Genomic DNA, 27803 nt, shown 5'->3' with positions numbered 1-27803 from the left:
CCCGGGTTTCGGGCTTCATCCCCAGTGTGGGGCGTGCAGGAGGCAGCCAATCAATGATTCTCTCTCATCATTGATGTTTCTATCTCCCTCTCCCTCTCCCTTCATCTCTGAAATCTATATATATATGAAAGGCACCCCACCCAGGCGCTCTGGAAATCGGCACCAAGACTCAATTTGGAGCTGGGCACAGAGTTCTATCCTGTGGGGCAGAGGGGTCCTCCTAGGTAGGGAATGTGGCTCCACCTACACGCGTCCACTGCCTTTACGGGGCGCGGGGGAGGGAGGAAGCAGAAGGAAGACCTGGTGGTGTCCCCGTTCACAGATCGGCCCCGCAGAACTCGGGCAGGAAGTGGGCAGATAGGGGAGGGAGCCCTGCCCCGGGAGTGCCAGGTTCGGGTCCGCGGGGAGAGTGCCGCGCTGCGGCCCGGGGCCACTAGGGGCTCTCGCGAGCCCCGACCTTGCGGGCAGAGCCGGGCCCACAGCGGCCCCGCCCCTTCCTTCTCCTCCAGGGCCCCGCCCAGCCAGGCCCCGCCCCTCGCCGCCGCTCGGCGAGCGATCGCCCCGCCTGCGCGCTCCGCGTTCCTCTAGCGCTGCCTTTTCGGTCCCCACGTGGGCGGGCCGGTGATGGCGGCGCTGGTGGCCTCCGAGGCGGTGGGGCCGGGCGGCCGGAACGGCCCCGGCAGAGGTGGGTGCTTATGACGCTGCGGCCTCTGGACCTCGCGTCCCCGGGTAGGGCCTCCCCAAGTCAGAGACGGGACCAGCCCCCTTTCTTCGCCAGACCTGGGAGGCCCGCCGTCACTCGCTCAGGGCCGCTGTCACCGGAGCCCAGGGGTGCTCGTGTGGCCTTCGGGCGCGATCGTGAGCAGCCAGCCCCTCCCGGGAGCGTGTGGTCCTGAGGCCAGAAGCTGCCCTCCGCGTGGCCGGCAGGCAGGGGCGTGAAGAAGGAAGACTCACGGGGAAGTCGGACCTGGCTGGGAGCGGGGAGCCCGGCGCCTTGCAGCGGGCCTTCCCCGGGGGTCGCAGGGAACGCTTGCAGGGAAGGGGCTCGTGGTTTCACCCACCAGGCACTTACTGAGCGCCCACTGAATACCAGGCCTGTGCAAGGTGCAGGGACTAGACGCGGGGACCTCGCTCTTCCCGTGGATACTGACGTAAACGGGAGTTTTAGCCACGTGCTAAAGGGGGCGGCGGCTGCTGGTCCTTGGGGCTAACTGAGCTGCTAAGAGTACCAGCTCCTGCACCTCAACAACCACAAGGGACTCGGGCCCAGGAGCACGGGGCTGGTTGCTCCAAGGCCTTTGACAGGCCTTAACAAAACCCTAGTGGTGACATTCACATCTGGCCTCAGGGCCCCGATGGGCCATGCTAGTTCCCCACTTCACCACCACCCCACCCTCCAGGCCTGGGAGAATCCCACCTATCAGAGCAAAGGGCCCTAACAGAAGTTCCGGCACAGATAGTACAGACTCAGCCAGTATTCACTGATGTACTTAACTGCTCGCCTCATTACGTTCCGAACTGTCTGGCTCCTAAACTGAATTGTGGGGCCTAGGATGCGGATTAAGGGCTTCAGCTTTGCTCAGGGGCGGCAGTGTTTTCTCCTTTAATCGGGGGTTGTAATTATTTGTATGCCTACATTTACCCCCACTAGACTACTGTCCCTAAAGATCGAGGCCACTTTCTGCCCTTAAACCTATTTGCCCACAGTCCTGTCTAGAGTATGTTGTTTCCATTCTTCGTGGGGTGGAACAGTGGGACCAGGGAACTTGCTAAGTCAGTTAAACGTATGGTGTTGATTTCCCTTTTAAATGAGGAGAAGGAAGAGTGCAGGAATTAACCAGTGTAATGAGTGTACTCAAGTAAGGAAGGCAATCTTTTTAAAAAATACATATTTTTATTGATTTCAGAGAGGATAAGAGAGGGAGAGAGAGATAGAAACATCAAGGATGAGAGAGAATCATTGATTGACTGCCTCCTGCACACCCCATACTGGGGATCAAGCTGGCAACCTGGGCATGGGCCCTGACCCGGAATGGAACCGTGACCTCCTGGTTCACAGGTTGACGCTCAACCACTGGGCCATGCCAGCTGGGCAGGAAGGCAGTCTTTTACATTAGAATTTGTAACAGTTGTGCTGGTTCTAGATCTCTTATCTAGGACCTCAGAACTTCAAGGTGTTCTCAGGTTGGGGGAGGAGGCACATTTTCCCAGAATTCTTGGGCTGCCATGGCTCCTGGATTTTCCTCAGGGCTGTTCTCTATCAAGGAGTAGCTGTATGGACTTTTTTCCCATTTGCCCCTCAATTCAGTCCCCCGGTGTCACCTCTGCTCTCCTGAGGTAAGGGGTGAACTGTACCCCATTCATGTTTCAAGTCTTTGATTCCCAATAATCTCACAACATGGAAATGAATTGTGCAGGTTTCCTCCTGGCTGGAGTTTGCTTTCCAGCAGCTGCAGGATGAACTCAGTGGGGAAGATGGCTGGGCGAGCCCCAAGGGGTCTGGGATCTGGGACTGAAACTTCGGTGGAGCTAACAGCTTAGCTGAGTCTGGCTGTGGGATTGGCCAGGTACTGATGCAGGCCCTACATTAATCCTAGGTCGAGTCCCTCGGGGCCGCTTGGCCAATCAGATACCCCCTGAGATCCTGAACAACCCCCAGCTGCAGGCAGCTATTCAAGTCCTGCCTTCCAACTATAACTTTGAGATCCCCAAGACCATCTGGAGGGTCCAGCAGGCCCAGGCCAAGAAGGGTAAGCTGCCAAGCTTTGAGCTGGGGTGGGGGTGGAGCGGTTGCCTGGCCTCTACCTACCCATCCTCTGCTCTCATGTGTCTGCTTTGTCTTGCAGTGGCCCTGCAAATGCCGGAAGGCCTTCTCCTCTTCGCCTGCACCATTGTGGATATCTTGGAAAGGTGAGGTTTGGGGTACAGGAAAGGGAGCTGAGCCAAGACCCCATGGCCATTACAGCTTTGCCTGTTGACATGATTCTTTCCTTCTGGACCTCTGCCTTACGACCATGCACATACAAAGGGAAAAATTAAGACAGAGCAGTTGGTGGGGCCTGAGGAGAAACCTAAGCATCCTCAAAGCTGACCCTGGAATGGGCTGAGTCGACAGCTCCAGGTCTGGCCAAGGGGAACCTTTATTTCTGGCACATCTTGGGGAATAGGGGAAGGAGGGGCTTAGTGGGGAGAAGTGCCTTAGAGACGGTATTCATTTCCTCTACTCCTTTCCTCTGAGTTTCTTCAATACAATGAGCCATCCTTGGGCGGAAGGGGTGAGTGCTCAGCCATCTGGAACCCACACAGGAACAGGGAGGGAGAATGGAGAAAGGGGAGGTCATCTCGTGATGGGAACCTCCCACTTCCCTGCTGCTGTCCTCCCCCCACCCTGCTCCTAATCCCGCTGCCACAGACTCCCTTCCCTGCTCCCATCCTCTTGCCCTGTAGGGATGCTCTCTGGGGCTTGGGCCAATTTGCATACATTTTAATCTATAAAAAATTAAGTGCTCAGGCTGACTCAGATGCCTGGGCTGAATTCTAAGGAGCTGAATAATCTGCTTTTGTGCACAACTGGTTTGGGGATGGGGATGGGGATGGGGAGGGAGGCGGGGAGGGGCTGCCTGGCAGCAGTTCAGCTTTCCCCACCACGCCCTCAGGAGAGAAATGGAGTAACCTCAGTCACTGCGCCAGAATGCCTGCCCCAGGGATGGGTCTCTCAGGGAAGAGCTGGTCCTCTGCTCCATTCCTGTAGTGAATTCAGGGGGGTGAAGGGTCTTCCCACCCACCCCCAACCCACAGTGATTCAGGCCTGGCAGCAGATCTCCTGGCAATGTGCTGGCCGGAGCCCACTCTTCCTGACACATGGGGCGTGTGGGCAGTGCCATGTGCTATGGGGGAGCTATGCATGGGTCCCCCCATCCTGGGCACAGAGGGCCCTGATTAAGGGTGAGGATTAGCAGGGGGTCTGGGCATCAGGGAGGCTGTGTGTGCCCACATATGCATGCCCACGCACCCCATAGTGCCAGGACTTGGGGGCAGGTGCCTTTGCATGTGTGTACATGCTCACTGCTCTGGGTGGGAAGCGTCAGGAGGTCTGTGTTTGCTTGACCCTGTGCCTGCCAGTCTGAGATTTGGGGGTCCCTCTTGCAGTCTGAGCCCGAGCAGAGGCATCAAGGTGCTACAGAGACCATCCCCATACAGCTATAGTTCCAGGAGCTGCTGCCAGGGCTGGAGGAGGTGGCAGCTGGGCCCCTCCTACTCTTTGTTGGCAGCAGTGGCAACTGCCTACCCAAGGAATTGGGTGAGGTGGAGAGGGAGGCACTGGGCCCTGAGATCCTTGCACAGGGTTAGATCTCTCTGCCACCTCGCTCCTTGGACCACTGTGCCACTGTTGTCCATCCCCACAGGTTCACAGAGGCCGAAGTGATGGTGATGGGTGATGTGACCTACGGGGCTTGCTGTGTGGATGACTTTACTGCAAGGGCCCTGGGAGCTGACTTCCTGGTGCACTATGGCCACAGCTGCCTGGGTATGGCAGACCGGGACACCTGGACCCTGGCAGGGCTGGTAGGGAGGCAGGATTGCACGCTGATTTCCATCACAGCGCCTGGTCCTGCTTGCAGGCATGAGGTCCCTCCTGGTTTCTGGGATGGCCTCAGCCTTCCTGCTCTGCAGGTGGATCTTTCCTTTGGATTTGGTTGCCTTGGAAACCATGCTGCTGTCCCAGATACGGGTGTTTGAAAGGCTGTTGGTATAACAGGCTGCCCCCTTACCCCTGCGCAACCCCCCCCCCCCCACCAAGTGACCAAGGAGGAGCCTCTAACAGACCTGTGACGCCCCTCTCCCCCACCACTTCCTTCTATCCCCAGCTTGAAGCCACTGGCTTCTCAGAGACATTGGCCTGGGCCAGGCCTTCTGCCTTCCAAACCACAGTCTCCTGAACTCTTCCCTCCTCCCAGTTCCCATGGACACCTCTGCCCAAGACTTCCGGGTGTTGTATGTCTTTGTGGACATCCGGATAGACACTACCCACCTACTGGACTCTATCCGCCGCACCTTTCCCCCAGCCAGTGCCCTGGCCCTGGTCAGCACCATACAGTTTGTGTCAACTTTGCAGGTAAGTGGACAGACAGCAGCCAGTCTCTAAGCTATTCTTAGGTCCCCGTGCCAGGTGCTGAGGCTGGTCCTCTGGCCCTGGCTCTCCCTCCCCATCCACTTGCTTTCCTTCTCTTGTTTTCCCTACAGACAGTTGCCCAGGAGCTGAAAGCTGAGTATCGCATGAGTGTCCCACAGTGTAAGCCCCTGTCCCCTGGGGAGATTCTGGGCTGCACATCACCCTACCTGCCCAAAGAGGTGGAGGCTGTTATGTAAGTGAAAAATGGGGGTGTCAAATTTACAGACATAAGAAATGAACCCTGGGAGTCTAAAACTCCTTAACTATTTGCTCAAGGTCACCTGCAAGATGGGGTCCAAATAGGGTTTCAGATTTTCTGTCTCCCTCACCAGCGCCCTTGTCCACTGTCTGGAAGGCTATGCTCAGGGTGGGGCAGGAATCAGAGGGCCTGATGGGGGGTGAGGGTGGGCTAGAAATGGTGGGACTATAATTGGAGAAGATGGATGGGTATACCCAGGCTGTAGCCCCATTAATTTAGCATCCGGACAGCTAACAAGTAGGAGCGGCGTGTCTCCTGCTGCCTAATTATTTTAGGTAATGGAAATGCTTAATGTTGTGTGAATGCAGCCAACCTCAGAGCTGACAGCTCCTGGCTGGGACTGGGAGGGGAGCCCCGCTCCTACTAATGGCAGGAAAGAAGGCAGGGGCACTCCCCTGCCTTAGCCCACCTTTGGGGCTGCAGATTCTGGTTCCACGGGTCTTGCTGTGCTCACACAGACACCCCTGCCCCTAGACACCCCTGCCCATAGACACCCCTGCCCCTAGACACCCCTGCCCATAGACACCCCTGCCCCTAGACACCCCTGCCCCTAGACACCCCTGCCCATAGACACCCCTGCCCCTAGACACCCCTGCCCATAGACACCCCTGCCCACAGACACCCCTGCCCACTGCCAGCCCAGGCCTGGCGGTCCTGCTTCCCAAGAGGCATTTCCCTTGTGCCTCTGTCTGCATAACTGAGCTCACAGATGCCTACCCTTGGGGCCTTTGACATGTGTGTTGGGGGGAGGGAAACCCTGAGTGTTGGCCATTCCTCAAAATTCGGTGTGGTCTCCCAGAGAAGGCGCTGCCATGGCAGGTTTTCTTCCTTGCTTTGGCCTCTTTGTGTTCTGCGAAGGTACTGTTAGAGATAGCATCTCCCGGGGCATGCTGGGTACAGCCTCCTGATGGTTAGGCCTAGAGTTGAGCCCTAGATATACTGCTCCATAGATGTGTGACTTGGGCAAGTTCCTTTTTTTTCTCTTTAATCTTCACCCGAGAATATTTTTCCATTGATTTTTTTTAGAGAGAGTGGAAGAGAGGGAAAGACAGAGAGAAATATCGATATGAGAGAAACATTGATTGGTTGCTCTGCATGCACCCTGACCAGGGCCCGGGCCTGGGAGGAGCCTGCAACCCAGGTATGTGCCCTTGACTGGAATCGAACCCGGGACCCTTGGGTCCACAGGCTGAAGTTCTTCTATCCACTGAGCCAAACCAGCGAGGGCTTTTAAGTATGTTTTTATTGATTTGAGAGAGAGAGGAAGGAAGAGGGGGGGAGAGAGAGAGAAACATTGATTGGCTGCCTCCTGCACACCCCCTACTAGGGATCGAGCCCACAATCTGGGCATGTGCCCTGACGAGGAATCGAACCAACTGGCAACATACAACCAACTGAGCCACACTGACCAGGGGTGGGCAAGTTTCTTACCATCCCTGAACCTCAGTTGTATCTTGTAAAATGGGAACAGTATAGGTAGCTTAGAGGACTATTCGATAGGTCTGAGTGAAGTCATCCATGCCAGGTGCTCACCCAGGCCCAGTGCACAGCAGGCATGTGTCCAATAAACAGTATCTATTGTTACAACTCAGGAGCTGGACCCAGGAGCTAGTTAGGGCAGAGAGTAGCCAGTGTGTACCTGGAACCTCATTTACAGCTTAGATGACACCCTGAACATTACTCCCTTGTCTGTATTGAGCGAGGGAGAATCTGTCCCCCCGCCCCCAACCCACCTCCAAGTGAGGATCTCTACAGCCTGGAGCAGCCTTACCTGGCCTCAGCTGTGCCTTTACCCCCAGAAGGTTGGGGGCGTTCTTAGCTTCTGCATCATATAACTAGAGGGGCTTTACGGTCATCCAGTTCAAGCTCCTTTTTGACATGTAAGAAAACCAAAACCTCAGGAGGTGAAATGACTTGTTCCAGTTCACATACAGCCAGGAGGCACGGCCAGCCAAGAACGCAGTCCTCTGTACCCCAAGCCAGTGCCTGCTGCTTCTGTTGCCCCACCACACTTACCACCACCCCCTTTTGGCCCCCCTGCAGATATCTTGGAGATGGCCGCTTCCATCTGGAGTCTGTCATGATTGCCAACCCCGATGTCCCTGCTTACCGGTATGGGCTGAGCTGGACCAACCAGTTGGGGAAAGGGTGCAATTCTCTGCCACTGAGGCCCTTAATCAGCCAAATCCTCATTCTCTGGCCCTTTAGCAGCCCCCAGCCCTAAAGATATGAGGTACTTGGGTCCTGAATCTAATATCAAACCTAGTGCTGCTGCTGCACAGTACCTGCCCGTCCCCTGGGATTCACATGGACATCCTAAAACCTGCTCCCACTCCTGCCTGCCCCGCTGTGGGACTGGTCTTCCCAGTGACAATCCATGCGCTTGCCTCTGTTCCTAATTACCTGCATGGAGCCTAAAGGTTCAGGAGACCAAGGGGCTGAGTCAGGGAGCTGTGTATACAGCCCAAGTCCCACAAGTGGCTGTCATTGTGACCCTGACAGCTTCTTTTCCAGATATGATCCATACAGCAAAGTCTTATCCAGAGAGCACTATGACCATCAGCGAATGCAGACTAACCGCCAAGAAGCCATAGCCACTGCCCGCTCAGCTAAATCCTGGGGCCTTATCCTGGGCACTTTGGGCCGTCAGGGCAGCCCCAAGATTCTGGAGGTGAGAGGGCTTGGGATGGCCTCTGGGGAAGGGACTGACTGGGAAACCATCAGGCAGTGGGAAAAATCAGTAGGCCAAAGAATTTAGCCTTGGCAGCTTGATCATGACGACTCCAGCTCTGCCTTCCTCTACCACCAGCACCTGGAATCCAGGCTGCAAGCCTTGGGACTTCCCTTCGTGAGGCTGCTGCTCTCCGAGATCTTCCCCAGCAAGCTCAGTCTGCTTCCACAGGTGGACGTGTAAGTTTCTTCACCTTATCTATCTAGCTACGACTGGCTAGCGAAGTTTAGAATTTGGGTCCTGCCTTGCACATATGGAGGGCTGGAGTCAATAGGAATTGCTTCCATGATCATGAAAGTCTAATATTTACAGAGCACTCATCCAGCAGAGGCTGCTCTAGATCACACATATTTTGTCTGTCTCAGGGCTGACAAACAACTGCACCGTCACAGTGGTTCTGTATGAGATGACATTGGCATCTGCATTGTACCAGGCACTAAATTTGATTCTGGGAATACTCTCACAAAGGAGTTGCCCAGGCCCTGCCCTCAGAAAGCGTGTAGTCAGGGAAGGAAACAGAAGACAAGCAACACTACAGTGTTATTCTGAACAGCAGTACGTTACCGTCTTCACTTTAGAATTCATAAGCATTCATTGGGTGTGTTGGGGACACGGTCCTGTTCTTCACATGCTGCCCAGGAGAGGGGAAGACCTCCCTCGGGTCTGATCCGACTTCCCTTCCCAGGTGGGTACAGGTGGCATGTCCACGCCTCTCCATTGACTGGGGCACAGCCTTCCCCAAGCCGCTGCTGACACCGTATGAGGTAACACACCAACATTTGAGGGAGTGGACTTTGCACCTGGTTCTGTCAGGGAGGGATCTGAAGTGGAGTCGGGTAGGCGGGCAGTACTTCCTAGTAGTTACAGCTGAGCCACTTCCTAGCTGAGTGGCCTTGGGCAAGTCTCTTAACCTCTTTGAGCCTGACATTCCCTCTGTGTTACATTGACAACAGGATCTCTAGGCCACTGTGAGGATGAAATAATCCTGTGCAGAAAAGTGTTGGCAAATGTTTTTGTCCGGTTTTCCTCCTCTAGGCGGCGGTGGCCCTGCGGGACATTTCCTGGCAGCAGCCCTACCCCATGGACTTCTATGCCGGCAGCTCCTTGGGGCCCTGGACGGTGAACCACGGACGAGACCGGCCCTCCCAGGCACCCCGCCGGCCTGCGATGGCGAAGGTAGGCAGGGATTCCCAAGGAGGGAGGAGTGGTCGCTCCCTAGCGACGCGTGCCGAGGCCGCCGCCATGCGGCCGCTACGGGAAATGCATGCGACGACGTCGCAGAAGTGGGACCCTGACCAAAGTGTGCAACTCAGATGCAGGAGGGATCCGCGCTCCTTTCTCCAGCCGTGACTTGCCAGGGTTGCAGCTGCAGAGACGAGGAAGTGGTGCCACTCGCTCCGTGAGACGCTCCTGAGTCTCAGGTATCTGCCCTGCGTTGGCCGCGCCCCACCCCTCCGCCGTGTCTTGGGAACGCTCGCTCGCTCTGAGGCCCCCCTTCAGGGTGTTGCCGGCCTTTTGGCTCCGCCCCTCGCATAATTCAACTTCCGGTCGGGGAGAGGCCGCTTCCGTCCCCTATGGCGCGCTGCCCCGCACTATGGCCCCGCCGCAACCTCTGCGCGTGTTGTGCTTGGCGGGTTTCCGGCAGAGCGAGCGGGGCTTCCGCGAGAAGACGGGAGCGCTGAGGAAGGCCCTGCGGGGCCGCGCCGAGCTTGTGTGCCTCAGCGGCCCGCACCCGATCGTGGACCCAGCGGGCGCCGGGCCCGAGTCCGGTGAGAGGAGTCCTGCCCCGGAAATGCGTTCCGAGTCTTCTCTACTTTGCCTCGAGTCCTCTCTATCTTGCCTCGTCTCTAAAACACTTTTCAGCGCACCCCTACTCTATCCTCATTCATTCCTCCCACCCTCCCACTTCATTCTACCCATACCTGTCATTTCTTTCATCCCAGCCTCCCATGTTTACACTTTGATTTGTTCCGCCCGCCCTTCCCTTTGCCAATCAATCTATTCCCAACCTCAGACTTGCTTCTCTCCCTGTCATTCCCAAACCCTCCCTTTCTCATTTCTTTCCTCCTGCATCCCCCTTGCCCTAACCCCACCCCATCCCCCGTATCTCTGTAGGGTCCTGCCCTCCGGAGGAGCAGCCTCGAGGCTGGTGGTTTTCGGAACAGGGGGCAGACGTTTTCTCCGCGCTGAAAGAGCCCGCGGTGTGCAGAGGTCTGGAAGAAGCCTTGGGGACGGTGGCACAGGCACTGAACGAGCTGGGACCTTTTGATGGGCTCCTTGGTTTCAGCCAGGGGGCAGCGCTAGCAGCCCTTGTGTGTGCCCTTGGCCAAGCAGGCGATCCCCGTTTCCCCTTGCCAAGGTTTATCATCTTGGTATCTGGTTTCTGTCCTCGGGGCCTTGGCCTCCAGGAATCCGTCCTGCAGGGTCCCTTGTCGCTGCCTTCACTCCATGTTTTTGGGGACACTGACCGTGTCATCCCCTCTCAGGAGAGTATGCAACTGGCTAGCCGATTCACTGGATCCACCACTCTCACCCACTCTGGTGGCCACTTCATTCCAGCAGCTGCACCACAGCGCCAGGCCTACCTCAAGTTCTTGGACCAGTTTGCAGAGTGAAAGATCAACACATGCCTGGGTCCCTGTATCCTCCTTCTCACCCCAGTGGGGACACTGACTTTGGGGCAGCCTCTATGATCCCTGCTCTCCCTTTGTCCCTACCCTGGGACCTCCACTGCTATTTGTGCTCCTCACCATCACCAAGTAAGACAAATACCAGTTCTTGCTCCCCGGTGTGGCTCAGTGGTTGAGCTTTGACCTATGCACCAGGAGATCACAGTTCCATTCCCGGTCTGGGGACATGCCTGGGTTGCAAGCTCAGTCCCGGGGAGGGGGGGAGGGGGAGGTGGGGGAGAAGCAGCTGATCAATGATTCTCTGTCATCATTGATGTTTCTATCTCTACCTCTCCCTTCCTCTCTGAAATCAATAAAAATATATATTTTTTAAAAAGACAAATATCAGTTCTTAAAACTCAGATTACATAAGCCCAGCTCTGTATTCAAAGAAAATGGGGAGCAGGCAGCCTTAGTGGACGTTGACCTTGGCACCTGATACTCAAACATGGAAAAGGCTAGTGGAGCCCTGAGTGAGTGGAGGGTGACGTGGGAAAAGTAGGGGCTAGTACCACTGTCTTCCACACAAAGTGGTGATTTGATTTTGAGCATCTTTTTCCTGATACAGAAAACAAAACAAAACCATTTTATAACAAATCTCCACGTCCACAGAGCCTCCAGGGCAGCACCAAGGAAGGCGGTGTTTCCAGTTCACCCCCGGGAGAAGCGCTTGCGTGTGTGGGCACAGACACATTTTTGCTGGAAGTCTTAAGTCCCAAGCTGAAGGAAAGGAAGTCTGAGCTGAATCGGGAGAATTTATATCAGAAGTTCTGGGAAGAGAGGACCTGACAAGGCTCTGCCTGGACCATCCTGGGTTGAGGCTTCCTCCATCCTGGTCCCTGAGAGTTGTGTGCTGGCCTTTTGTTGAACCCTGGCTTCTTGTGTTCTCTGCTGTCTCCATAACTTCCTTAGCTCCTCTGAGCTATGAGTTCAAAGGGTGGGATGGTGAGAAACCTTGGATTGAGGCCAAAGATAGCACAGAAGAAACCCCTTTCTGAACTTGCCCCTATTTGCCATTTCTGAGATTGATGCTACACTGTAGTGATCACAGCCAAGCCTAAGCAGCCCATCTGGTTTGCAGTTGTTTCTAGGCACTCTAAAGCCCGCCCACTGTAGCCAGTTCCCCTACTTCCTGCGCCGCCCCCCCCCCCCCCACCTCTGCCCTCACTGCTCTCTGACTTCAGTTCTATCTCTGCAGGCTCAACAACTTGTTGCTTTTCTAGAAGATCATAACGGAACCTATCTATCCCTCTAGCATCGTTGCCCCCCAGGGACTTAAATAATGGACCAGAAATACTCCAGCCCATCCTAAGACAACTAGACTGATAGTTCTTAAATTACCAAAAATTCTGAGTTCGGCACTATAGCTAGCAGCTGTCCAAGATATTTTTCTTTTTAAGAACTGGAGTTACCTGCCTGGACAGACCCAGTTTACTGGTTTAGAACCTTTGCTGCCAGAAGTGGGTGTGGGGAGAAAGTTCTTAGCTCAGTCTACCTCTGCCTTGCTCATGGTTTTTAAAGGGGTCTTTTCCTTAGCAGAAGGTGAAGACTCTGAAATGGACTGAATTACTGCTACAGGCTTGTTGGATTTGGCCCATGGCATTTTAGAGAAAAAAAAAAAGGATTTGTGATATTTGAAATTTTAGGAATTTCACACAAAAATTCAGATTTCTGACTTCTCTGGAAATAAGCAGTTCAAAATGGAATGCAGTGCCTGTGCAGTTCAGGGCTCTCGAGCCCTCCTGGCAATCACAGGCTGCCCATTTCAGCAAGGTCCCAAGGGGTGAACATGATGGCTTGTGTACCACAGCTACTGCTACTGGATTATTGTGAAGATTAAAGTAGAGAGGGGAAGATATATTGGGGAATGAGTTTTAAGCCAGGGCTAAAGTTAGAAGGGTGAAGGCAGAACAGAGCAGTATTAGGTACAGCAGAAGTGCTCATGCTTGAGATGAGAATTTCCCCCGAAAATCACCCAGAAGAGAACAGATCATGTGGTCCACTGGTTCCAGCAAGTGACACGTGTCACCTGGCATCATGTTGCATCAGCATTATGTTAAAACTTGGGATTGCCCAGCCGGCATGGCTCAGTGGTTGAGTGTCTACCCATGAACCAGAAGATCAGGGTTCGATCCAGGTCAGGGCACATGCCCAGTTTATGGCGCATCCCCAATAGGGGGTGTGCAGGAGGCAGCTGATCAATGATTATTTCATCATTGATGTTTCCCTCCTCCCTTCCTCTCTCTGAAATCAATAAACATATATTTTAAAAAACAACAACAACTTGGATTTCTGGAGCCAAACTCCAGATCCAAATCTTCAATCACTGGGACCCAGGAATCTGCATTTCAACAAGCTATCCCTGATCATTTCCATGCAATGTCATATTTTAAAGCTGTTTAGAGAGAATGTAAGTCTCTGTTAATATGTGTTATTTGATAAAAGCCCATGTGATTCTCATGCTCTCTATTAGGGAGGGGGAGCAAGCTCTCAAGAATCATTGATTTAACATTTTTCAACTTATAACTAAGGAAAATGAGATTCAGAGGGTAGAAAGGGGAATACCATTTATTGAGTGCTAACTATGCCAAACGTGGTCAGTAGAGCTTTATAGTTGCCTAATTTTTTAAAATATATTTTGATTTTTCACAGAGAGGAAGGGAGAGGGATAGAGAGTTAGAAACATCGATGAGAGAGAAACATCGATCAGCTGCCCCCTGCACACTCCCCACCGGGGATGGGCCCACAACCAAGGTACATGCCCCCAACCGGAATCGAACCCAGAACCCTTCAGTCCACAGGCCAACGCTCTATCCACTGAGCCAAACTGGTCAGAGCGTTGCCTAATTTAATCTCACAACTTCATGAGGTAGATACTATTAACCTAATTTTACAACCGAGGAAACAGGCATGGAGAGGCTAAATAACTTACCCAAAGTTGGTTCGGATCCAAGAACTCACATTCTTGGCCACTGCTTCCTCAGCAGCCCTATAGAAGGTGAGCAGAGGCCACCACTCACTCCTTTTGAGCTAAATGTCCTGTCTGGGCCTCACCTTCCTAATCCATAAAATAAGCTGGGGCGGGTGCATTCAATGATTTCCAAGACACTGAGAAGCTCCACATTGTACACAGTCTTCTGGCTATTTTCCTCCTCTGACCACCTTCTCTAAATGGGTTCCAACTGCAAAAGACTCGGTCTCTTCTTTTCAGAATACCCCTACATTTCTCTTTCCTTCTTCACTGCACTTTAGATTCCTAAAGCAAATAGAAGAGAGTCCCTTAGCAAAGAACCTTTCGACAATCCCAGTCCCAGAGATCTCTTAGAGAGATGCGCCCCCGCCCCTGCTCCCCGCTGCGCCCTCTCCTGTTCATTTTGCCCAACTGCCCAGGGCTGGGTTCTCCCCAACACCACCATGCCCTGATAAAGATATAGTAGCCTAATAGAATAGTACTTAAAAACAAAATAGCATTCTGCAGTTCTTAAAGGTTTTTACTTACATGATCCTGTGTGGTCCTCACATCAAACTTGCCCAAAAGAAGAATTGTCCCATTTTACAGAATGCTCAGAAACAACATGGTCCTGTAACAGCCAGTGGATGATGCTTGGGATGCTTCTCTGTGCATTGCTCCCACCTGCATACACTACATTTGCCCATGGATGCCCACTGGATTCCAGAATTGAGTGCATTTTAATGTAAGACCTCAGGGTCCTTAGGTGGGAGGAAGGCAGCATGTGGGCATTGATTAGCTATGAAATCAGCACCAGTTGTCTTAGAAGTTTAGAAAAGGAGGGGGTATGGAAGAGTAAAGAAAAACTGGGTTCATGGATGGCAGGGCTGGGTTGCAGTGACCATTCCCAACACTATCCGTAGGAAAATTCTGCACCCAATATGCAATAGCCCCTGCAGTAGGTGGTGCTGGTGTTGTTTTAAATACGGAACGCTTCACGAACTTGCGTGTCATCCTTGCCCAGGGGCCATGCTAATCGTCTCTGTATCGTTCCACTTTCAGTATATGTGCTGCCCAAGCGAGCACGCAGGTGACGTTTTCAAAGAGGTCATTGCACACACTTCACTGGCACAACAGGACTTCAGCCCCTCTGATTCACTCCCCCTCTTTAGGGCTAATTTGAGATACTGTTTCAAATTGGAATCCAGCACTTAGACTGAGGGGAGGATGTTGATATGTTCAGACAATGCTTTAGGGACCTGGTTAACTTCACAAACCCACTGGCGTTCCTGAAGGTTGGCAACCTCTCTTAGCAGGAGTGAGGGGAGGTTGCAACGCCATCAGAAAATGAGTTCAAGAATTACTCATGGCCCTCTGCCTACTCAGCTAAGGGTTCCTGGAAGAGTGAGATTGTGGTGCATTTGGGCAAACTTTCCTGTGTAACCACTTCAGTCCACAGGAGGCAAACATTTCTTCTTGCATCCAGGTCCCAGCAGCCTCCGTCCCACTGAGGAGATTTAAAAAAAAACACCAAATATCATAACTACCGCCCTTCTCGCCATCCCCTGGCTGCAATACCTGGGCGGAAGCACGGCAATTAGACCCGGGAGTAGCCCGCCTGCCTGCGCCAAACCTCTCGCCACCCCCGCAGACACCTCGACTCTTGACTCGCTGCCCCCGCTTCCTCCTGCTCTCGGCCTCCCCCTGGCTGGGGCAGCAGTGAGCCGCGCGGGGTGGCGCGGCGCGTGGGCGTGCTGCGGGGCGACCATGGCTGTAGACTGTTACCTCCGGTTCCCACAGTAACAATCGAAAGCCACGGTTGCCCTGGAGACGCGGGGGCGGGGCGCGCGGCCGCTCCAGTCAGGCTGACGTCAGGACCGAGGTGGGGGGGCGGCGGAGGACCCGGCGCTGGACCGCTCCCGGGCTGTGCGATGTGCGTGTGGGCCGGCCGCCCCTCGCAGCCCCTGGGGACCGGGGAAGGGACCGCCCGATGGCCGAGCTCGCGCCGGATCAGCACCGCGGACAGCGGCAGCCCGAGCAGCCAGCTGGGGGCCGAGGACTCTAGGGACAGAGGGCCCCGGGTCCGCGGTCCTGGGGCGGGGCCAGGCGTCGGTGGCCGTGACTGGAGACTGTTACTCGGGGCGCCGGGCAGTAAGCAGTCTGCAGCCAAGGTGCCGGCGCGCTGCCCGGGAGGGGGGGAGGGGAGTGCCTCTGTCGCCCGCAGCTGGGGGCGCTGCTGCTCTTCCTCCCCCGCGTCTCCCGCCTTTCTGGGCTCTGGCGCTAGCGGACAGGCACGCGGCCCTTGACGTCAAAGCCCTGTGACGTCAAAGACGTCCCTGTTGAAAGGCACTTCCGGAGGGGGGGGTGGTCGGGGGGGTGGAGCGGGGCGGTCCTGCCGAGGCCCCACCCCCGCCCGGTCCTGAGAGAACAGCTCCTCGCGCGAAGGCGAGAGGCTGTCGATGTGCGTGTGGGCTGGCCGACTGGGCGCAGAGGGACGCGGGGGGGCCAGCCCGACGGGTCGGGATGGGGAGGGGGCGCCCCGGTGGGGTGCAGGGCGGGGGTCCTGAGAGAGCCGCAGCGGGTGCCCAGCTTAGCCGGCGGGGGCGGCCAGGCTGAGTCACCGCGCTGCGGGGAGGGAAGGAGGGGGTGCGTCTCCCGAGGCACCAGCATCTTCGCCCCACTTTCCTGGGGGGATGGCGCAGGAGCCCCAGGTAGGACCGCGGGCGCTCTGGGGCCCGTCCTCTGCTCGATGCTCCTCCGAAGGGGCTGCGTCCGCCTCCGGGCGCGGGCAGGTGCTGCACCGGGTTCTGCGTGCGCTCTGCCCGGGCTCCGCCAGCTGCGGGGGAACCCTCGCCCCCCGCCCCCTCCCCACCCCACCCCCACCCCAAAGGGGCCCTCCCACCCACCGCCTGCCGGTCTCCTCCGGGCCCTCCGTCCGTGTCTGTCGCCCGTCGGTCGGTCGGTCCCGCTTACCTGTCCGGCCGCGTCGCGCCCGCGCGCGCTCGCCTCCCGCAGCCGGGCTGGCGCGGCGGCTTTTATAGCCGCGCGTAGTACTCGTGCGGCGGCTCATTCATGCGGCCGGGCTCCTACACACTGACGTGCTGCCGACGTCAGCAGGGAATTTAGGAAACGGGAATTGGGGCTATTTATAGTGGCGAAGGGGGGGGTGTGGGGACCTAGGAGATGGGGAGGGCGCCCGGAAGCAGGAACAGGGAGGGGAGCCCGTGCCCCCCGTACCGTCTACAAGGGGTTAACTTTCCGGAACTGCGGGCTGGGGGCCTGCGGGAGGTGGCGTGGAGGGCAGCCGGGTCCCACTCTGGGACACAGCCCCACCCCGCCCGGCCTTCCAGGTCTTCACCCGGCAGTCCCCACTCTCACACCTCAGGTCCTGGACCCAAGGGCTCGGTGACGTCACAAGATGTCCCCCGGCGGTGGCGGCGTTATACTCCAGAGCCCCTGAGGCGTGGATCACTGGGGTGGGGGCAGGAGAGGAAGCTGGGCCCTCGGAGCAGCATCCAGATCTGTGCTGTGCGGGAGAAGTGGTGAGCTCAGGGGTCTTGGAAGGCTTTGCAGGAGGAGGCTGTGCCTGGAGGGAATGCCCAGTGGGGGTCCAGGTACCAGTGGGAGCTGGAGACCCCAGGCAAGGCAGGAAAATTGAGGACAGACAGGCACGAGGCCCTTGGACTGCCCAGAAATGAGCGGGGGATGGGGGGGGGGTCCTCTGTGGGGAAGTTGGGCAAAAGGTGTCAGGAGAAGTGGGGGGAGGGGGGAGGAGCCTCAGCAAGTGGAGGGGGGCTGACAGGTTGGCGGCGTCAGTTTCAGAGCCTGGCACCCCGGGGGCCGAGTTTAGGACCCATCTGTGGAATAATGGGCATTGGCAGAGCTCCTATGAGCGGAAGAATGAGCGAAGGAGACCCGCGGCTCAGCAGCTTGGCAGAGAGGCAGAGCAGAGCCCACTTCCGGGAAGAATTAGAGTTCCTGGAGGGCAGAATCGGCAGGAAGGGGACATGCCCTGTGGGGCAGAGTTCCCCTGGGCAGGAGCAGGGAAATGAGTGATCCTGGCCCAACCTAACTCCTCGGTTGAGGAGGGCTCTACATGGGGGAGGGAATGTGTTCAGAGAGAGGAGCTGGATTGGGGTGGGGAGAGGGCAGGGCCAGGCCAGATGGACGGAACTGGGGAGGGAGGGAGAGGTCAAAGATGGAAGAGTGGAATCCGCAGGAGGGCAGTTAGGCTGGGGGCAGTTCTGTAAGGCCCTCCATACAGATATAAGGGCAGCTTGAGGGTAGGGGCTGGGGCAGGAAGTTGACTTGGAAATGGGGTATCGGCAAGAGTGTTGAAGAAAAACAAGGAGCCTGCTGGCTTGGCTCAGTGGTTGAGAGTGAACCTATGAACCAGGAGGTCTCGGTTTGATTCCAGGTCAGGCCACATGCCCAGGCTACGAGCTTGATCCCCGGTGTGGGGCGTGCAGGAGGCAGCCAAATCAAGGATTCTCTCTCATTATTGATGTTTCACTCTCCCCCTCTCCTCTCCTTTCTGAAATAATAAAAATATATTTAAAAAACAAAAAAGGCCCTAGCTGGTTTGGCTCAATGGATAGAGCGCCGGCCTTCGGACTGAAAGGTCCCAGGTTCGATTCTGGCCAAGGGCACATCCTGGGTTGCGGGCTTGATCCCCAGTGGGGGGCGTGCAGGAGGCAGCCAATCAGTGATTCTCTCTTACCATTGATGTTTCTATCTCTTTCTCCCTCTCCTTTCCTCTCTAAAATCAATAAAATATATTTTAAAAAAAGAAAAAAAAGAAAAACAAGGACAGCGGGCACAGCAGGCACTGGGGTGGGTTCGCAGTGACAGACTCCTCCTCTGCACGAGACACAGGAGGAGGGCTCCTGTGGCGCTAGGATCTGGCCCCTCCAAGAGGATAAAAGATTACAGCAGAGAAGGGCCGGGGAGGTTCTCACACTTTGGGAATCTGGCCACCCTGAGTCCGTTTTCTGCTCCAGGCTTTGTCCCAGAGCGTGTCTTCTTCAGGAATGCCTTCCTGCCTGGGGAAGGAGCTCCTATTCATCCATCAAAGCCCAGCTCTAAGAACACTTCTGAGGAGCCCTCCCGCCTCTCCCCGGCTCTCCCTCTCAGCGGACAGCATGCCCTTGTGCCCGTAGAGGCTGGCAGCTCCGGAGCCCACCGTGTTCATTCTCGGAACCTCACCGCTTCCCTAGTGAGGACACCACGGGGAGCCGGAGGAGAGGAACTGGGATAAGAATGACCCAGAACACGAGTGAAAGCAGGGTGAGGGCGGACTCGGGATGCGGTGAGAGCGAGCAGGACCTGCAGAGACCCGTAGCCATCGCCTGGCGTGAGGCCATGAAGTCGCCTGCGGAGGAAAGGGAGCCTCCGGGGGGCTATGGAGCCCTTGGTGTTCGTCTGGGATCGAGAGTGGCCGCGCCCGCGCTCCCGCAATGAATGACTCAGCCACTACCTCTAGAGGGGACTTGGGGGCTGAGAACCGCAAGGTGGTGGTGGTGGGGGGGAGGGGGGGCAGGGAGCGCGGCCCCATCCGCCCAGCAGCCCCGCGTGGTTGCTAAGCTCTCCAAGGCCTTGGAGAGAAGCGATCTGGGCGAACCTCACCGGTTACTATGGTAACTCTGCGCCCCAGCCTTTGGTGCGGCGGCTGAGGAAGGCATACCCAATCAGAAGCTGCAGGGGTTCTCGGGAACCCACTCCCACCCCTCACGTGTGGGCGGGGGTTAGGAGGTGTGGGGAGGAGGCGGAGCGTGGGCCGCAACGAGATCTGGTGCCCGCTACCAGCCTGATGCAATGGCTGGGCAGCGCGGGAACACTTCCGGAGTAGCTCAGCCAGTGCCGCACACCAGTGCCGGATCCCCTCCCTCCCAGAAGGGGAGTCACCTGCAAGAACAGGGCCTTCCCCTGGGGTGCAGGACTTTGCGGAGGGGGGACCCCAGGCTGCAGGCCTTCTTGCCCCATTTCTCTCCAGTCAGTGGGTTGGAGACGAGGTCGTCCAATCGGGTTTCTCAGAACGACTCACTTGGGGAACCTGGGGGCTGGAGTCACTTCCGCAGGACCCTCAAGAGGCGTCCAGCCATTCCCAGTTGAACATCCCGAGGTCCTTCCAGAGACCAAGTTCAGGGCGAGCTGTTTGGGTAACCCCTCTGTCCAGATTCACGGAGGATCCCAGTGGCAGCCCCCGGAGTATCCCAAAGAGCTGAACTTGGCTCTCAGAAGGGGGCAAGTGTGTGTCTGTGTAAACATGCGCGCCCATTGGTGTCAAAATCTGGAGAGGATCTGGCTGCAAATGAGCTTATTCTGTGCATACCTAACGCATGTGTATGAGTGAGGGTGGGTGTGCTTGGGGTGGGTATAAATCAGTGGCTCTCAACCTTCCTAATGCCGCGACCCTTTAATACAGTTCCTCATGTTGTGGTGACCCCCAACCATAAAATTATTTTCGTTGCTACTTCATAACTTTAATTTTGCTACTGTTATGAATCGTAATGTAAATATCTGATATGCAGGATACATTTTCATTGTTACAAATTGAACATAATTAAAGCATAGTGATTAATCACAAAAACAATATGCAATTATATATGTGTTTTCCGATGGTCTTAGGCGACACACAGGTTGAGAATCGCTGGTATAAATAGTCCCATACAGGAATGTCTAAAAAGAGTTAACCAAGATCTTGTCTATCTTCTCCCCCCTTAAGATTTCTGTAACTTCCCTTCCACCATCTACTGTCACCAGAGTTCCCTCCTTGAAAGCAGGACTTCTCCGAATTGGGGCAATGTGAGAATCTGGAAATATGTACACGGAAGCGTTCAGCACAAGACCCCGGGATGTTTGTGGCTCTTATGTCCGCGACTTGGGTCCCCAGGTGGGCAATCTGGGAGGGTGACCTTTCGAATAGCCCCCCTTCCCGGATCCAGCTGCGCATCTGCTAGCCCTCCAGCCCAGGTGCACGGAAGGGAGGTCGTGGCTGTGCCGCGCAAAGCTCCGCGTTGCCGCGAGGTGGCGCCATAGTTGCAGCAGAGCCTGCTGGCCCGGGCCGCTCCAGATAAGAGTGTGCGGAAAGCGCGGCGGGGCTGAGACGCGACCAGGACGCGGGGAGGACGGACCAGCAGGACAGACCGACCGGGGGCCCGGCGGGCGGAGGGCAGCGCAGCGCAGCCACGTCCCCCCTGGATCCGCCGGCAGCCGGGCCCGGGGCTTCCGACATGCCCCCCAGGTGGGTCCTCGGGCTGGGGACCGGGAGGGACAGGGGACCAGGACAGCCCAGTCCTCGCGCTCTAGCCGCCTCGGGTGCATCCTCCGGTGCGAGCGTCCCAACGCGGCTAGCGTTCAGAACTTCGGGTGTCGCCCTTAGAGGACTTAAGACCACCGGATCGCTGATCTGCTCCGGGTTCACGGCGGGGTCAGCAGCCCGGGCAGGCTCTGCCCGCACATGGGCTGGAGAGGCGAGGAAGGGGAGAGCTGGCGGGTGGGGCTGGCAGGGGCGCTGCCCTGGCACGGCTCGGCTCCTGGCAGCAGGGCGGGTGGGGCGCCGGCTAGGAGCTGCCACCGCCGCGGGGAGGGAAGTCTGGCCCGGTTGCAGGCGCAGGTAACGGGCCTTGAGGCCCTGCGGACCAGGCGGGGAACAGTGTCGGGCTGGCGAGCTGGCGGGCAGGGCAGCTCAGAGCTCGGTTCAGGCCCTGCCGCTGCCCGGCTGCTGAAATGGGGGGCGAGAGGAAAAGCTGGGAGTTGAGGGACTGGGGCTGGCGCGCCCCTCCCGGTCTGGCTGAAGTTGGGAAACTTTTTCCTAAGTTTGGGCGGCGGAGTTCCAGTGGAGAAGGGGCAGAGGGGAGCTGGGGAGGGAGGCGCCGGGCCGTGAATGCAGACCTAAGGCCGAGGCCGGGCCGGGACTCGGGTGGGGCGCAGGCCGGGGTCAGGGCCGCAGCCGGCTGTGCGCCGTGCCCGCCCGGGGCGCTGCCCCCTCCCTCCCCTGGGAGCTGCGTGGCTCCCCCTCCCCCCCACCTGCTTCCTGCCTCAGCCTCCTGCCCTGATATAACGCCCTCCCCGCGCCGGGACCCGGCCTTCGTGCTCTGCCCGCCACGGCAGCGGCTGCCTCCGCTCGCCGTGAGGTGCCGCAGCCGCCGACCGGGCCCCAACTAGGGCCTGACAGCCCCGGGCCAGGGCGGCACCACGGCGGCCCCAGCGCTCCCCTCCTCCGGATCACTTCCCCCAGCTGGGGCAACTTCTCCCGAGGCGGGAGGCGCTTTTCACTCGGCTCCCTCAGATCCCAGTTGGGCAAACTCCTCGGTCCTGAATGACTTTTCCTGAAGCGGACATTTTCCTCAAATCGGGTAATTGTCTCTGAAAGGGTCACTTCATCCAAACAGTTTTCCTCTTCGAAGCCCCCAGGACCCAGCTTGTGTACCCGGTGCCTCCGGGCAAGGGGGTGCAGGCCAGCCTGGCCTCCTCTCCACCAGCCACTCTTCTGCTCCTTCTGGTCCGGTCCAGGCGCCCACACTCGGAGGCTACTCATCCTCCACCAGTGCCCAGGCTGGTGCTCGATGCCTCTGCCCAGTTGAAGGGAAGGGGAAGTGGAGGGGAGAGGCGCTGGGCTGGGAACAGGCAGCGAGGGCTCCTGCGGCCCTGACCCGACTGGTGTGTATCCCCGCAGGAGATTGTGCTGGGCAGACGATGCTGGACACGATGGAGGCGCCCGGCCACTCGAGGCAGCTGCTGCTGCAGCTCAACAACCAGCGCACCAAGGGCTTCTTGTGCGACGTGATCATCGTGGTGCAGAACGCCCTCTTCCGCGCGCACAAGAACGTGCTGGCGGCCAGCAGCGCCTACCTCAAGTCCCTGGTGGTGCATGACAACCTGCTCAACCTGGACCATGACATGGTGAGCCCGGCCGTGTTCCGCCTGGTGCTGGACTTCATCTACACCGGCCGCCTGGCTGATGGCGCAGAGGCTGCAGCGTCGGCAGCAGTGGCTCCGGGGACCGAGCCGAGCCTGGGCGCTGTACTGGCCGCTGCCAGCTACCTGCAGATCCCCGACCTCGTGGCGCTGTGCAAGAAGCGCCTCAAACGCCACGGCAAGTACTGCCACCTGCGGGGCGGCGGCGGCGGCGGCGGCGGCTATGCACCGTACGGGCGGCCGGGCCGGGGCCTGCGGTCGGCCACGCCCGTCATCCAGGCTTGCTACTCGTCCCCAGCCGGGCCTCCGCCGCCGCCCAGCGCCGAGCCGCCGTCGGGCCCCGAGGCCGCAGTGAACACGCACTGCGCTGAGTTGTATGCCTCGGGCCCCGGCCCGGCCGCCGCACTCTGCGCCCCGGAGCGCCGCTGCTCTCCGCTCTGCGGCCTGGACCTGTCCAAGAAAAGCCCGCCGAGCTCCGTGCCTCCCGAGAGGCCTCCGGGCGAGCGCGAGCTGCCTCCGCGCCCAGACAGCCCTCCCAGCGCCGGCCCCGCAGCCTACAAGGAGCCGCCGCTCATCCTGCCTCCGCTGCCGCCCCTGCCCTTCCAGAAGCTGGAGGAGGTCATACAGCCGCCGGACCCGTTCCGTGGCGGCAGCGCCAGTCCGGGACCCGAGCCCCCCGGCCGCCCTGACGGGCCCAGCCTCCTCTACCGCTGGATGAAGCACGAGCCAGGCCTGGGTAGCTACGGCGATGAGCTGGGCCGGGAGCGCGGCTCCCCGGGCGAGCGCTGCGAGGAGCGCGGCGGGGACCCGGCCACCTCGCCCGGGGGGCCTCCGCTTGGTCTGGCGCCGCCGCCGCGCTACCCGGGCAGCCTGGACGGGCCCGGCGCAGGTGGCGACGGCGACGACTACAAAAGCAGCAGCGAGGAGACTGGCAGCAGCGAGGACCCCAGCCCGCCCGGCGGCCACCTCGAGGGCTACCCATGTCCCCACCTGGCTTATGGCGAGCCTGAGAGCTTCGGCGACAACCTGTACGTGTGCATCCCGTGCGGCAAGGGCTTTCCCAGCTCTGAGCAGCTGAATGCGCATGTGGAGGCGCACGTGGAGGAGGAGGAGGCACTATATGGCAGGGCCGAGGCGGCTGAGGTAGCGGCGGGAGCCGCCGGCCTCGGGCCCCCTTTTGGAGGGGGTGGGGACAAGGTCGGTGGTGCTCCCGGCGGACTGGGCGAACTGCTGCGGCCATACCGCTGCGCGTCGTGCGACAAAAGCTACAAGGACCCGGCCACACTGCGGCAGCACGAGAAGACGCACTGGCTTACCAGGCCCTATCCATGCACCATCTGCGGGAAGAAGTTCACGCAGCGCGGGACCATGACGCGCCACATGCGCAGCCACCTGGGCCTCAAACCCTTTGCGTGCGACGCGTGCGGCATGCGCTTCACGCGCCAATACCGCCTCACCGAGCACATGCGCATACACTCGGGCGAGAAGCCCTACGAGTGCCAGGTGTGCGGGGGCAAGTTCGCCCAGCAACGCAACCTCATCAGCCACATGAAGATGCACGCCGTGGGTGGCGCAGCTGGCGCCGCTGGGGCGCTGGCGGGGCTCGGGGGGCTGCCCGGCGTCCCTGGCCCGGATGGCAAAGGCAAACTCGACTTCCCCGAGGGCGTCTTTGCTGTGGCCCGCCTCACAGCTGAACAGCTAAGCCTGAAGCAGCAGGACAAGGCGGCCGCTGCCGAGCTGCTGGCGCAGACCACGCACTTCCTGCACGACCCCAAGGTGGCGCTCGAGAGCCTCTACCCGCTGGCTAAGTTCACCGCGGAGCTGGGCCTCAGCCCGGACAAGGCGGCCGAGGTGCTGAGCCAGGGAGCACACCTGGCTGCGGGGCCCGACGGCCGGACCATCGACCGTTTCTCCCCCACCTAGGGCGCCCCTTGCCGGCCGGCCTGGTCGCTGCCGCGTGGCCCCCCGGCCCGCGCTCCTAGGGAGCGGCGCGGCGGCAGCTAGCAGGCAAACCTCGCCGGGACAACCATAGCAGCAGTGGCAGCGTCACCGCAGTGGCGGCGGCCCCACCTCCGCGGCCTCACCTGGCCTCACTGCTTTGTGCCTTAGCCCGGGGATGGGGGTGGGTTGGGGGAAGGGAGATTTATATTTTTGATATCAGCTTTGACCAAAGGAGACCCCCGGCCCTTCTCCGCCTCTTCCTGTGGTTCGTTGGCCCCCTCCCCCGGCTCCGTGCTGCTCTTGGGGGTAGGGGTGTCACTGTTGGGGCGCTCCCAGCCCTACCTCCGGCCCTTGCGACCACACCCATTCTCACTGTGAATCTCCCCGCTGGGGTCGGAGCGTCGGGCAGGGTTAGGGAGCTGGGAGGGGACTGAGCCGGCCGGAGGGCCCCCTGCCCCCCGCTCCCACCCGCCCCGGGACTGATAATGTGAAGTTCCTCATTTTGCACAAGCGGCACTATCCCCAGGGCCAACCCTTCCCTCCCTCTGAAGTCAGAGGGCTGAGACAGCCCGGTCTACCCGGTCTCCCACTCCTGCGGTGTCCTCTCCCCCTTCCCCGAGGCCCCGGACCATATTTATTGCATGCGCCCCGGGCAGCCCCATTCCCGAGCCCAGGCAGGGCTGGGCTGGAACGTGGTCTCTTTAGCTCCCTCCTCCTCTTTTGTATATTTTCTACCTTGTACACAGGCTCTTCCAGAGCCGCTTCCATTTTCTATACTCGAACCAGAAAGCAATAAAGCAGTAACCAAGGACCCTGGACCCTGCAGCTCTCTTCTGCCTTGCACTAGGACCTGGTGCCAGCACCAGGGAGGGGGTGGTGGTGTGTGGAGGGACCAGACACAGGGGCAGAGCCTTGGACCTTCCTCCCTCCCCAGTCCCAGAGACAGATCAGCAAGAGGTCAGGTATATCTCATAACTAAAAATTTATTAAGGAAACAAAACCAGTGCTGCAAATAGGACAGAAAGGAGAGCTGGGTCTCCCACCCGGGTCTCCCACCCACCCAGTCATTAGCCTTCATCCAGGGCAGAGGATCTCAAAGGAGGCTGGGGACATTGTACTCAAAGAGCCCAGTTTCCTGAGGCCCTGGGAAATTTATACCCCCAAACCATTGGCTGTGGCTCCCCTGTACAGTCCGTCCTCCTTCTGGCATACTCTCGGGCCTCGGGAGGGCACAGCCAAGCTCCCATCCTCTGGGCAGGCTACATATAGTTAGGGGTTCTAAGGGATACCCCCACTGGTCCCATCAAAACTTAATCCTGGCTTCTCGTCAAAACCCTGTCTTCCCCGCACCCCTGTTGCTGGGTTGAGAGAATGAATCCCCAGTGCAGTAGGAAGCCTCCTGAGTGAGGCTTTGAACACAGGTGCCAACTAAAGAGGCGACAAAAAACTCAAAGGCCCTGTGTCAAGCTCTTCTAGGGAAAGCTAGAAATAGGGTGCAAACTCCAGGCTAGGCAATGCTCTCTCCCAGGCACGAGCCTGGAAGATTCTCATAGCACAGGGGCCTGGGAAAGAAGGTTGGGGGAGGGGGAGCTTAATTAGGTTCCTGGTACAGGTACTGGAGGAAGAGGGAGATTCAGAGTGAGAACATCCATGGCAAGGAACTGAGGTGAGATTGAGGGGACCAGGAAGGTGAGAAGGATCAACTAGAAAGAGGAGGGGGGTGCTGATGCAGGGGGGAGAGGAGGACAAGGGGAGAGGAGAGGAGAAATTAGAAAAATCAGGAAATTTTGTCCAGTGGGAACTAGAGCAAAAGGAAGGCCAAGGGGAGAGGAAGCAGGCAAAGGCCACCCAGGAAGCATGGGCCTGAGACCAGATGTCCCTTCCCTCTAGACTCCTGACCATCCACGGGGAAAAGGGCAAAGTGTAATGGACCCAGATTGATAAGGGCAGGAAGAGCAGCAGGATGGGGGGGGGGGGGGTGGTGGTGTTTGGGGCAGAAGAAGTGGGGATCTAGGGCTGCTGTATGGAACATGGTGTCCAGAGCCCAACTTAGGTCCATGTGGGAACCCAGGCCTTGAGGGAAAGACACCCCCTGGGCACTCTCTTCATGGCGTGGCCAAGCCCCTTGGACACGTTCAGCACAGGGGTTCTGATGGAGATTAAAAGGACCCGTGACTTCACCTGCATCTGATGGAAATTCTAACCTCCTTAACCCATCTCCACTTGACTCCCGAGGCTTAGAAAGCCTTCCCCCAGCCCTTTAAGTAGGCAGGGGAGGGAGAAAGACTGAGAGCATGGGCAGCCTATCTAGCTCGCCCACCCGCTGTCACTGCAGCCAGCCACCTCCCTACTAAATCTTGACAGCCCAGGAGGGTCCCAGCAGCTTCCGCCCAACCCTTGGGAGGGGCTCTGTGAGGAGCAGCTCCCCCACAGCACGGCCACGGTGTGGGTTGGAAGAGGATGGTTTATTGTCTGGGTGGTTTGGTGGCTCAGGCATGTGGGCATCTTCCGTGCTACACTGGGCACCTGGTGGCCTCTCAGGAACGGTTCCATGGGGGGTGGGCCCCTGTGTGGCCCCCTCAGCCCACCTGGGCCCACGTGAGGAAGGCCGGGATGTCCCGCACAGGCACATTCCTCGTCAGTGCTTTCACACGCAGGTTTCGGTCATCGGTCAGCAGCACCACCTCCCGCAGTAGCCGGATGGGCTCCTCTGTTGGCACAAGAGAGCAGAGAACCTCTCTGAGGCAGGAGACAGACACTGCCAGCCTCTCCTCTCTCTGGAGGGGAGCATGGTCCTGGGGGAGGGGGATGCATGAAGATCAGGCATTTCTTGGCCCCTTCCACAAATCCTTTCCCTCAGGCAGATGATCAGCTGAGGACGCCCCTCCCCTGCTGGCTTCGGGAGGGCCATGCGGAGAGGCTGGCCTCCTGCTTTGGACCCCTGTCTCCTGCACAGGACTGTGCTGTCTTGTGTCTTGAGAGCTGCCCAAACCACTGGCCTCCACACAGCCTCTCCCAGCACTCTGAACTGAGGGAGCAGAAGCAGCCCCTTTCCTCCCACTCCTACTGCATGGCTGGTCCTGAACTCAGAACACTTGTCTTCTACACATCCTCTCCCTCCAAGGCCAGCAGGTCTTAATACCCTATTAAGACGTAGAAAA

General features: G+C 58.2%; 4 protein-coding genes, 1 long non-coding RNA gene and 1 other non-coding gene across 8 annotated transcripts in view; 3 read left to right on the top strand and 3 right to left on the bottom strand.

The window, feature by feature from the left end:
• Nucleotides 1–610: 610 nt before the first annotated feature.
• Nucleotides 611–10366, top strand: DPH1 (diphthamide biosynthesis 1). Of its 2 annotated transcripts, XM_070393849.1 has the most exons (13): nt 611–685; nt 2598–2750; nt 2847–2910; nt 4407–4528; nt 4959–5116; nt 5245–5366; nt 7476–7544; nt 7947–8103; nt 8242–8342; nt 8849–8927; nt 9199–9339; nt 9477–9584; nt 10279–10366. In XM_070393849.1, the coding sequence occupies exons 1-12, from the start codon at nt 625–627 to the stop codon at nt 9564–9566; spliced, it is 1317 nt and encodes a 438-aa protein (XP_070249950.1). In that variant the 5' UTR covers nt 611–624; the 3' UTR covers nt 9567–9584; nt 10279–10366. The 2 variants fall into 2 exon arrangements, 1 of the variants encoding a protein (XP_070249950.1); XR_011468392.1 differs by lacking the exons at nt 8849–8927; nt 10279–10366 and having other exon boundaries at nt 9477–9565.
• Nucleotides 9595–11049, top strand: OVCA2 (OVCA2 serine hydrolase domain containing). The gene is made up of 2 exons (XM_070393850.1): nt 9595–9932; nt 10279–11049. Exons 1-2 carry the CDS (start codon nt 9758–9760, stop codon nt 10776–10778), a joined length of 675 nt encoding a protein of 224 aa, XP_070249951.1. The 5' UTR covers nt 9595–9757; the 3' UTR covers nt 10779–11049.
• Nucleotides 11050–11341: 292 nt separating this feature from the next.
• Nucleotides 11342–15269, bottom strand: LOC138994038 (uncharacterized). The gene is made up of 3 exons (XR_011468374.1): nt 14332–15269; nt 13765–14088; nt 11342–11754 (listed from the first exon to the last, which is right to left on the bottom strand). It is a non-coding gene; the product is annotated as an uncharacterized lncRNA (long non-coding RNA).
• Nucleotides 14762–14868, bottom strand: LOC138995186 (U6 spliceosomal RNA). Its single transcript, XR_011468522.1, has one exon. It is a non-coding gene; the product is annotated as a U6 spliceosomal RNA (small nuclear RNA).
• A 5631-nt stretch (nt 15270–20900) lies between the features above and the next one.
• HIC1 (HIC ZBTB transcriptional repressor 1) lies at nt 20901–25453 on the top strand. Of its 2 annotated transcripts, none has more exons than XM_070394715.1 (2): nt 20901–21025; nt 22460–25453. In XM_070394715.1, the coding sequence occupies exon 2, from the start codon at nt 22480–22482 to the stop codon at nt 24622–24624; it is 2145 nt and encodes a 714-aa protein (XP_070250816.1). In that variant the 5' UTR covers nt 20901–21025; nt 22460–22479; the 3' UTR covers nt 24625–25453. The 2 variants fall into 2 exon arrangements, with proteins under 2 accessions (XP_070250816.1, XP_070250815.1); XM_070394714.1 differs by lacking the exon at nt 20901–21025 and adding an exon at nt 21755–22139.
• A 162-nt stretch (nt 25454–25615) lies between these two features.
• SMG6 (SMG6 nonsense mediated mRNA decay factor) overlaps nt 25616–27803 on the bottom strand; it is a 214971-nt gene continuing 212783 nt past the window's right edge. Inside the window, exon 19 of the mRNA XM_070394713.1 lies at nt 25616–27352. Within this exon, the coding sequence (XP_070250814.1) occupies nt 27222–27352 (131 nt within the window). The 3' untranslated portion in view covers nt 25616–27221. The remainder of the gene's footprint in view (nt 27353–27803) is intronic.

This window comes from Myotis yumanensis, unplaced genomic scaffold, assembly GCF_028538775.1.
Source record: "Myotis yumanensis isolate MYYU_CA2020_CCGP unplaced genomic scaffold, mMyoYum1.0.hap1 SCAF_16, whole genome shotgun sequence".
NCBI lineage: Eukaryota > Metazoa > Chordata > Mammalia > Chiroptera > Vespertilionidae > Myotis > Myotis yumanensis.
Note: the sequence above shows the minus strand (reverse complement) of the source record. Positions and strands in the feature narration are given on the sequence as shown.